The sequence below is a fragment of the Wyeomyia smithii genome, chromosome 2 (genome assembly GCF_029784165.1).
Source record: "Wyeomyia smithii strain HCP4-BCI-WySm-NY-G18 chromosome 2, ASM2978416v1, whole genome shotgun sequence".
NCBI lineage: Eukaryota > Metazoa > Arthropoda > Insecta > Diptera > Culicidae > Wyeomyia > Wyeomyia smithii.
Window position 1 is genome coordinate 135,279,706 of NC_073695.1, and position 11,015 is coordinate 135,290,720.

The 11,015-nt window shown below is 36.7% G+C and overlaps 1 protein-coding gene and 1 pseudogene across 1 annotated transcript in view; both read right to left on the minus strand.

Annotated features, from left to right (window-relative positions):
- Positions 1–5,368, minus strand: part of LOC129719477 (60S ribosomal protein L22-like) — a 36,258-nt gene extending 30,890 nt beyond the window's left edge. Inside the window, exons 1-2 of the mRNA XM_055670837.1 lie at positions 4,836–5,368; positions 4,486–4,653 (exon numbers count right to left, since the gene is read on the minus strand). Coding sequence (XP_055526812.1) covers positions 4,486–4,653; positions 4,836–4,847 — 180 coding nt within the window. The 5' untranslated portion in view covers positions 4,848–5,368. The remainder of the gene's footprint in view (positions 1–4,485; positions 4,654–4,835) is intronic.
- A 1,409-nt stretch (positions 5,369–6,777) lies between these two features.
- LOC129719925 (uncharacterized) lies at positions 6,778–9,497 on the minus strand (annotated as a pseudogene).
- Positions 9,498–11,015: the final 1,518 nt, after the last annotated feature.

Genomic DNA, 11,015 nt, shown 5'->3' on the forward strand with positions numbered 1-11,015 from the left:
GAACGTTTTCGAGTACCAGGAAACTTTATCTGTGGAAGCCATTCTGCTTCACTTAGAACTTGTTTGTGAGATATACTGGGTCGGTAGTTAAGCATTTCAAGTTTTTACGGTGAATTAAAGGATTGCCGTAAGTTATTCATCACCACGTTACCTATGTTTCATGGAAAACTCGCGGTTCTCAGATTAACGGGGCGAATAGAAACAACGCCGTAGTGCCTATTTTTTGTACCAAAACATGTGGATTTGAGAAATGCTAATGTTTTATATGTAAAATGATGTCTGGAACATGTTTTGTGTATTTTCAGCCCATGGTGGTCAGGACTTACCAACAAAAAAGTCCAAAAACGTATTCGCTCCGGCTGTTGCTGTTGAGATTTTACGCAAAAAAACTGTTTCCTTGTCAAGCGGTTACGAAATTTAGAATCAACTACTCTGTGATAAATCGGATGTTACATCTAGACTTCAATCCAGTAGACCAGCACGCTAGTTTCCAAAAACGTGATGAAAGTCTGATTTATCTGCTGCATGATGCTCGACATGGACTGACCCGAGAAATATGAATCAAGGTTTCAGTTCCACCAAGACAAAATGTTCCCGGATGTCGTGTCCTAGATGAAACACCGGAAGATGCCAGACCGGTGGAAATGCTTGACCCAACCCCGAGTCCTTCTGTTCCTAATAAGGACCTTAATAGAACATATTCATTCATAAGATAACAAACATGAAGTAATAAACCGAACATTTCCACTATTTTGATATTTTATATCGTTTTCTTGCCTCTCATATCAATACATATGATGCAATTGTTTTGTTTTCTCAAAATTAAAACTAGAATTTTCTATCAGAACAAGGAAAACGTATTTTATTGCGAGTGTTTCTATTCGCCCCATTGCGGGGTGAATAGAAACATGAAACATTTTTTTCAATAAAACAATGAATTACTTATTTTATTAAAATGGACGTTACACCCTTAATAAAGGGAGGCAAGACCCATGTTTTAAAACTTTTATATTCATTCTATACATTATAGTATTTTTTGTACACTGCAAGATATATCGCAGACTGTTTCTATTCGCCCCGTTTTACGGTATCTATGCATTTCGATTAGAATAAGTAAGTGTGGTGGCACACAACCGTGTGTGCACCCCTCGTTGAACAAGAGAAAGAGAGGAGAGAGCAGAAAAAGAGTTGTCTTAGAAACACGCGGACGGTTTTGATTAGCGCCTCGAATAAAATACGATTGTATCCCTGCCATAGAGGCCGTCGACTTCGAGGTAAGACCAAGTGACATGGCGACGGCGACGTATCCAATTCGAATTTCGACGTTTCATGTATTTCTAAGATGTTTTGCAACAAAACTTAGTTTATTGGAACGGCAGGGCTGATCAAAGTGGTCAAGCCGGTGCAAAAGTGATTTTTATTTATTTATTTAACTTCAACCGTTAGGCTGACAAGATTTTCTCGGGGCAACAACGTAACATATCGGTTCAAGAAACGGAACACTTAGAAATGTCGTTTTTTTTTTTGCAAATTAGCAGTAGAGCATGATTTTTGGAAATAAGGTGGAAAGGATCGCCACAGGGAAGATTGAAATTTTGTCTTTTATCATGGCTCTTCTGATCTCAACTTGCAATCGCTTCTTTTAAACAATCCGCATACCGTGCACGATAGAGGGATACTCTTTTAGTAACGCGGTACTACCAGGAAGGCACAAAATGTACTCAGTAATTTTAACAAATACTTGGCAGCTTAACATATTTTCCATTTCGTAAAATATTTCAACTTACGCACACTGGGAAAAAATGAACCCAAATTCCCACTAATTAAAAGCGAGGGAATGTGCTATGAGTTATAACATCGAGTACAACATAGAAACGTCAAATCTAATGTTTTTGCTTTTTCTGTTTTCTTGCTTGTGTTTGCTTTTGTTACAAAACTCTCGTCATTCCTTTTATTTTCGAATGAAAAGCTCATATATGAGTTATAAAGAGTTTTTATTTTAGCAGTTTTGTGACGAAATGTGACGAGGGGGAGGGTGGGGGCTCAAGCCAAGCTACGTAGCAAACATGAAACTAAGAAAAAAATTGGGATTTTTTCTAATTGTTCTTTTTTATCACTATTTTGTCTGCTTAGGGTCATTTTTAGTCCTTCCTTGTCTTTCCTTGTTCATTAATGACTCAAGGTATGTTTTGGATAATAAAATTTGCAAAAAAAAAGTTATGTGGGGGGGGGGGGGTAGTTATAAAGCTACGTAATTATCTAGAGGGGGGTCCTGACTTTGTGACGAAATGCTACGATGGGGGAGGAGGGGGTCAAAAAAACCTAAAAAAGCTACGTCATTTATGGATGTTCCCAAAAGGCATTACCTCGATTGAAAGCCACTGGGAGAGCAACCTGAAATAGAGGATTTCTGGTGTTAAATTGGTCAATTAATCGATTGGTGATATTTTGACCCTGTGCAGGGCACGGGAAAAGGTCTATATTTTCAATTTTCCGTCCCATCTGGATGCGAGAAAAAAAGTTTTACTAATATCGAATTTCTTTATTCCACCAGCTCACCTCGTTTTGACCTGGAAGCGCACTTACTGCTGTCAAAACCCTTCTTTATTCGCTCGATTTTGACCCAGTTTTGACTGGCCGTGTTGCCCAAAGCGCTCTGTAAAATTTGTCAGCTTCAACCCAATACCGCACGTGCTAAGTTCGTAAACAATTATCTGGCATCTCTTTCTTACTTGCTTCTTAAATGGCGATGACGTTTAATTATTGCTCGGCAGTTTTGCCCGCACACAGTGGAATAAAAAAATTCGGTATAAGTCTAAATCTAAGGAGAGACAACTGGGTATAGATTTGCATCCACTTCGGGAACCACTCACTGATTGGTTGATCTCAAAAACCATGAGTGCGTTAAAATTTATCATCAGGCTTGCTGGCAGTGTTGCTGAACAACATGTTTTGTTGTTTTGATTTATATTTTTTATGATGTCACCTGTTGTGTTCTAAAATAATTTCAAGTGTACATTCAAAATAAAGTACAGAGCGTACAAATACGGGTGTAGTAAGAGATCCGACTTTGATCATCACTTATATCAGTTACGGTTTTGCGTGAAGCATAAGAACAGCATACCGCTGCTCAATGTCGTGTGTAGTGCGAGCTTATTTCTACTTTTGAATCCGTTCTGGTTTAAGTTTGAAATATACCTGTTGAAGCATATTGCTTGTGCGGAGAGTACAATGCAGTTGGGTCAATGAATAATTCATAATCATTGATGGATGACACTTTCGATTTTAAGTGTATTATAGATGCAGATTCTCCGCTAACCCACAGACGGTAAAACTGTCGCCTACAGAAGGAATTGTGCATGATGGTGATAAAAAATTAAAAACATTCAAGTATTTTCTGAGTGAATGGCATCACTTACGAAAAATACAACAGGGATCATCGAGGTGGATGAGGAAGAAGAGTAAGAAGCCAGATGTCGCCTCTTAGGTCTAAATTACAGACGGTGTTATGAACAGATACGCAAAGAGTGAGGTCGAAAACTCCAAGTGAACCATCAAATCGAGGCTCCAAGTGTGCAAAGTAAACAAACTCATGCGTGTTACTTTTCGTACAGAATGTGTGTTGCGATCAGTTTAAATTCTGTGAATCACGTACAATTATGGTTCCAACGAAAAATGTGTTCGTCATGCTCATGTTATGAGTGATGCATTGGAAATTATTATAATTGTATGAACAAGCACTGAAACTCAGTAATATATCCTTACAAAGTTTCGAAATTTCATTACACTTTCTAGTGCGTATGAAAAGTCATGCGAAAATAAATGTGGTTGCCAGAATTGTTTAAAATAAAATATTAGCAAAGGGTTGCCATGTTTACTGCTTTTCTCTTTGCGTATCTCTTTATAACACAGTTTCTAGTCTAAATCACATCCTCAGCCCGTGTTCATTTTTTGCATCCTCGAAAAAATCACATACATTGCACACTTTACTAAGTCATGAGACAAATATGACTGACACTAATACACAAACATTACTTTAATTTAAACTTTGAGTCGACTTTGGAAGCATCAATTACTTAATGGGCTCACCTGGTTTTCTAGTTATTTTACTACTACTTACGATTGGCTACAAACAGGTACTCAATGGAATATTGGTGTATCGTTAAATTTCATCTCTCTGATCAAACTTTTTAGTACATGAAACCAAGGATGTAAATTATCACTCATGCTCATTTTTTTCCAAGCCGATAGCTCATTCAAAAAGCACATTTTTGAACAACTTTGTATGACGAACTTGAAATACTCAAGTAGTACCTACTACAACTTGTGCTCAAACACCGGTACCGTGAGAGCACATTCAAGAAAATTATATTTTGTTCAGAATTGTGCTTGTTAAATGAGCCATCGGCTCGCTAAAAAATGAGCGCGAGTGATATTTTACATCCTTGCATGAAATTAATTCAAAATTGATTTGTTGGCACTTACGAAGTCCGAGGTATCCATAATGTTATCCTCAGCAATGTTTGTACAATCAACTCCAAAACGAAGGTGCTCCTTCTTCTTCTTCATCATATTTTTACCGCGTAATGACTGTTTTTTTGGAGTTTTAGAACTCTTTACGGGTTTAGTCTTTGCAGATGAAACCAATTTATCCTGAAATTATAGTAAATTACTTCACACGTGGCACGACATACACATATATAAGGTAAAAGTAAGCGGTTGACTATATGGTGTATAAATAAAAAACTATATACGTTAACTGGCTACGTTTTATGCATTTTCAAGGCAAAACGGAACAATCTCCAACTAAAAACAATGAAATAAATTTTACTAACCGAAGGCGCCATGTTCTTGAATTTGCAGTTTTAAGGAAAGGAAAGTTGCTAGGGATGTGCGATACTTTATCGATGCCGCGGGTATCGATACTTTTCCTTCGATATATCGAGCAGTTGGCATCGATGCTTCAGCAAGCAATATTATCGGATATCGATATATTTTCATTTGATACTCGAAAAATATCGGAAGAAAATTCGCGTTGGCGGTGTTCCTGATATTTATTTGCATGGGAAAGAAGAAAGGAAATATTCTTTTGTTATTACGCACATCATGACAATTACATGTGAGACTTCCGCAAAAACCGCAGGTGCAAATCTCTTCTAACACTCTCAACACCGTCAACGCGAAATCGTGAAATTTGTGCGACGACCAGCAAACAAAACAGCGCGATTTTTGTATCTTTCTCAAAGCTTGGCTTTAAAGCATGCACACGTAAATTGGGTATCGATGAACTGAAAAGTTTACAACGCAAATTGTTTCTTTTTTGTGAAAATGTTTTTTTTTTCAATTTTTTCTACTTTGATTGGGTGATATCTGAGTATCGATACTTTCTCAATTGTCATATCAATACCATACCTCACGGTTTCAAGTATATACACGCTCCTTTGATTTTACTCTAAATTGAGCAAGTTTGACTCAGTTTTACATTGTCTATTAAAACGTCAAAAATTGAGTAAGTTTCGTTTACCGAACTGAGTAACAGTTACTCAGATTGTCATAATTTTCTGCTTTACTCTGTTTTGAGTGGTATTGAAAATATTTCGCTAAAAATAAGTTGTTGTTTGGAAAAACGTGTTGTATTGTTGTTTGAAAAAAGTGTTTTTTATTTATGTATTAGAGTTCCTTCAGATATGAGAATGGTTATGGATTTCTTAGCATGTGTACTATTTAAAACCTCAAGTCACAGTTCCTGGGTAACAGTGAACCGTATTGCTGCGGTTTTTAATGAAGCTGCTAAGGCAGAAAATACACTAATGATTTAATAAGGTTTGGTTTTTTATTACATTATATATATGAAAAATACAAAGATTTGAAAAAAACTTGTGATTTTGTTATAATTTTATACAACAATCCGCTGGCAGTTTCATTCATCAAATGGATCAAAAGTCAAAACGAGCAAACTGAGTAGCTCTTACTCAGTTTCATTTCAAAGCGGTTTTTTAAGAAGAGGGTAATTCCTACTCAATTTCTGACACATGGTGACTCTACCCATAAATGAGTAATATCATAAAAACTCTGTTCAGAGTAGGCACAGAGAACAGACATTCATGTTCATATAAAGAAATTTGAAAACCATGTGTAAAAATTTGAATTAAAATACGGTCATATACTAACGACATCTGTCTTATGGTGCCCCAGTTACACTGCATAAATATTGCCGTATCGATATTTTATCGATGTCAGTGCTTGGTTTGTAAGTGACAAGAGCGCCACATAGCGGGAGCATTACCACTTACTGGTAAATGACGGTTGCAAGTTTTTATACATCTTTTGAAAATAAGATGAACGTCTGTTCTCTGTGGAGTACACGGAGAAAGAAAAAAACCCAAATTTGGGTGTTTTTCACGCAAATCAGTACTTCCGTGCGGGAACCCAAATTTAGGTAAACCCTGTTTACTTACTTTTGAGTATCAGCGATAAAGTCATCGGTGAGTATATTTCACTGAACCGTAAGAAAATTCATTTTGCGTTGAAACTACCCAAAGGAAAAAAATATACATGCACTTTAATCGTTTGCTGGAAAGTATGGAAAAAAGGGATTTCAAAACAATATTTTCAAAAAAATAGACGAACAGTGTAACAGATATTTATTATCATAAGATCTTAAAATTAAGCGACCAGTCCATATACGTATATATAGCTGTCTCAGTTCAAATTTATTAAACACGTGTTTCTGATCGCAACTTAGATATTTAAAGGTAAACATTTTGGCAAACATTTTTAATTTAAACTCAACAAATGGGTGGGAGTTTCACTAGAACTTTCATCTAATTCACGAAACCTGGAGCACAGAGCCGCGACGGTATTACTTCTACAAACAATAGAAATCTTATAAACGTAAATAGAAACAATGTCATAAAATTTTTTTAGAAGTGGCGGTACGTTGATTCCGAAAACCGCAAACAGTTTCAGCAACACGTCAATCGCTCGAATAGAGTCATTCCCGCACGGCAGAATGTTTTTTTAAATACGATGAACAAATTTCCCTTGGTGAAAACAGTTAACACACAGATGATACGTGGTTCAGGATGTGTAATTTGATTTAATTGATGCTCCACGGCCTCAAAATCTGTTTTGTTGTTTAGCGGCTGGAAAGAAAGTTGAAAAACGTATTTACTCCACTTTCTGTTTTATCAAATCAAGATCCAAAAAGATGGCATGATTTATGTCACTGGTGAAATCATTATACAGCGATAATTTAAAGCACAACACATCGCGGATACGGATTTGGCTACGTTACGGAAACTCGACCGGAAATCCAAGGAAATCCGCTAAATAACCGCAGTGCATTCAAATCCATACCCATTATGTTTGGACCTTTACATTTATCATCGACAGAATGCTTTTGTTAGTCATATAAAAACATTCTATTGCGTTTACTCTTGTTTGTTTGTATTCCGATCAGAACGAAAAAACATCTTATGCACATGAAGTTTTTTGTAACAAAATCTCCTTGTTATTATGTAGGTCTCATTATGTGTTAATATCAAAAATTATATCAAAATCTTCATTGAACATTTCACGAATATATCAGAATCTATCATAAATATATCTAGTTTATTTCTACATTAGTTCCAAAAACCCCAGTATCTAAAATGAAATACAATGTGTTACAATTTTGCAACATTTTTGTTAAGTCGTTCTAATCGGGAAATTTGCAACAAAAAGTTATTTACTTTTATCCATTGAATAAGTGGTGCTGCGGTTATTTCTGCCAAAGATAAATTTGAATTGCAGATCGTACGCCGAATTCCACGGTTAGTGAGTTTCTTCATCACTCTTAAAGCTCCTCGAACGTGTTCTGTAGAGTAGAGAAATGAGAGTCATGAGTAAATTAATAATGCATACTTATTTCCAATACGTACTGTCTTTCACTTCTATCCAATCTGTTTCTAGCATTAATCCCAGAGAAAGGAATTCACCGAGGTTGGCCCGTTGATTGTACTGCGGGTGGATGCGTTCGAAGGCTTGCTGCATCTGAAATTACTATCAAATAATATCGCAATCTAAACATATCTGGCAGTGAGGGTCATAGACGGAATCAGTCCTACTACTAACCAGCGTTCCTTCAAACTGTAAAAAATGAAGGAATGTTCTCATGATGATATCAGTTTTCTCTGTGGTCTTTTTCTGTAAAATGAATTTGTGGATTTCGAAGCAAGCAGCCATGCCATTTCAAATAGCTCTGCCGTTCTGAAGTACAGGAGTGAGCATCGCAATACACGCGGCATTTTCGTACATGGATTCCATTGGTGTCACGTTTGTTGGAGTTTTTTTTTTTCGTCGGAAAAGTCGGTTTTCGGGAGCAACATCTTTTCGCATATTGCTTATTCTTGTTTCGATTATACCAGTATGGTATCCAGACTCTTTTCTACCCCATTTCCAAAAAAAGTACGACTAAAAAAAAGATGTTCAATCAAATAGGACTAACAAACACACAAAACGTACTTCTTTTGGAGCTTCTGGAGTCATTCGTGTTTTTTCCAGGTGAGGAAAAGCTTCGAGAACTTTGATCGCTAAGTCCTGTTTCTCTTGCACTGTTGGATACCTGTAATTAAAAATTAAAGAGTGTTAGTAAGATCACAATAGAACCATTTCCTCATGTGAGATTGACTGACAACAGTTTAGAAGAGGGAAGAACAATGCATCCGAGGAAAATGTGCTTGATAATTCCGATCGAAACACGACTAGAATTTCTATAGAAGTAAACAGAGTCTGAGGCAGCGAATTTCTGATGATGCTGTTATCATAGCAGCATAAGGGTTACCTACTACTGACAGGCCGTTTAGTCGGAGGATTGGAGTTCTTAATTGAAGTTTAATTTAATAGTAAGAAGCAAAACGATCCAAACAGGAACAGAATCATAAAAGGAGCTGCGGTTAGCTAACACACTGACACATGAGGAGGTTAAAAAGATTGTCACCCTTTATTATTGAAAATACGGAGTTATGTATTTTTGATGGAATCAAATTCGATCGCGTCAATCACCTGTTCGATTTTGTTGGCAACACAAACACAAACACAAACTCGCCAAATAGTCGGGCTATTGACGGTATCAGTTGAAAAATTTAGTTTTTACTCACCTTTTCTCGTTAAATATTTGATTTCCAAAGAAATGGTTCGTTAGTATGCGGTTCATATGTTTCATTTCAGTGGCTGTTGGTACAATCAGCAAGTAAAGCTTCCCTGTTAGCACTTTTTGAAAGCTACTTCTAACGTTTTCCAAGATAGAATGAATCGACTGAAATTATGAAAAGTTTGTTAAGTTTGCTGAGAATAGGACTACTCGTTTTTTGAATCTTACCGGTTTATGTTGGTTATCAGGAATTTTTTCATTTGACATTTGATTTTGAGGAACGAAGCTCATCGTGATCCGTCCATTTGTTTGCCCGACTTCTAAATCCAAAACATCATTGTACCGAACCGTGGCACTACTGCGATTGCTATTGGCTTAAAAAAATAACATAGGTATTTTTTTTAATTGGGGGATTGCTTGTATTTGTAGTTACTGTATTTATTTATTAATTATTTTTTTTTACATTAGAATTATACCAAAATTAAGTAAAATTATGGCCAGAGCTTAGAAAATTTCTTTTTCTATGTAACAGGCAAAGATAGTTCGAGCTGCTTTTCCCAGGCGATCTCTTTCGCTGCTGCACGCACAGAAAGCGGGACGAATGCACAAACAGAATGTGCGTTCGAGTATTTTGACCAGCACCAACAAACAGACATTTTTGACAAACATTAAACTGAAAGACTTTAGTAGTGGTTCTCACAGGGTTCGATATGGGTTTCGTAGTGATACTCTCAAGGCTCAATATGTCGCTCATGCTAATGCGCAGCCTAGCTGCGAAGAATCTGTCGGATTGCTGGTTGAAGATAGAGAAAGGCCTGTAGATATACATGTTAGAAGAGTAAAAAACCCCTGACAAGCAGCAGGAGTTAGTAATGGTCGAGAGATGCGTAGCGGGCTTCACAAATGACAAAAATAAGAAAGAGAAAAAGAGAGATAAAAAAAGAGAGAGAGAGAAAAAAAGAGAGCGAATGAGAGAGAAAGGTAGAGGAGGAAAGAAAAGAAAAAGAGAACGAGAGAGACAGATGGAAACAGAGCGAAAGAAAGAGAGCAAAAAAAAGAGAAAAGGAAAGAAAGAGAGAGAAGGAAAGAAAGAGAAGGAAAGAAAGAGAAGGAAAAAAGGGAACGAGAGAAGGAAAGAAAAAGACAGAGAAGGAAAGAATGAGAAAGAGAGAAGTAAAGAATGAGAAAGAAAGAAGAAAAGAGAGAGGGAGAGAGAGAGAAAGAAAGAGAGAGAGAAGGAAAGAAAGAGAGAGAGAGAGAAGGAAAGAAATATAGAGAAGGAAAAAGAAAGAGAAAGAAGGAAACAGGAAGGAAGAGAAAGAAAGAAAGAGAGAGAAGGAAAGAAAGAGAGAGAGAAGGATAGAAAGAGAGAGAAGGAAAAAAAAAGAAAGAAAGAGAGAGAAGGAAAAAAGAAAGAGAGAGAAGGAAAGAGAAAAAGAAAAGGAGAGAAAAGGAGAGAATGAAAGAAAAATAGAGCGAACAAGAGAGAGAGAGAGAGGAGGAGAGAGAAACGGGAGGAGAGAGAGAGAACCAGAAAGAGAGAACGAGAGAGAAAGAGAGAAAAAAGAGAAGCGAATGGGAGAGCAAACGAGAGAGAAAGAGAACGAGAGAGAAAAGGAAAGAAAGAGAAATAAAGCGAGAAAAGAAGAGAGGAAGAGAGAAAAATAGAGCGAACAAGAGAGAGAGGGGGAAAAAGATAGAGAGAGAGAGAAGGAAAAAAAGAAAGAGAGATAGAAAGAAAGAAAGAGAGAGAGAAAGAAAGAAAAATCGAATTAGAGAGAGAGAAAGAAAGACAGAGAAAAAAGAGAGAGAAAGAAATGGAGAGAGGAGAGAAAAGAAAGTTGACCTTCTGGAATCATGCAGTGCCGCTATTTCTTTTGAA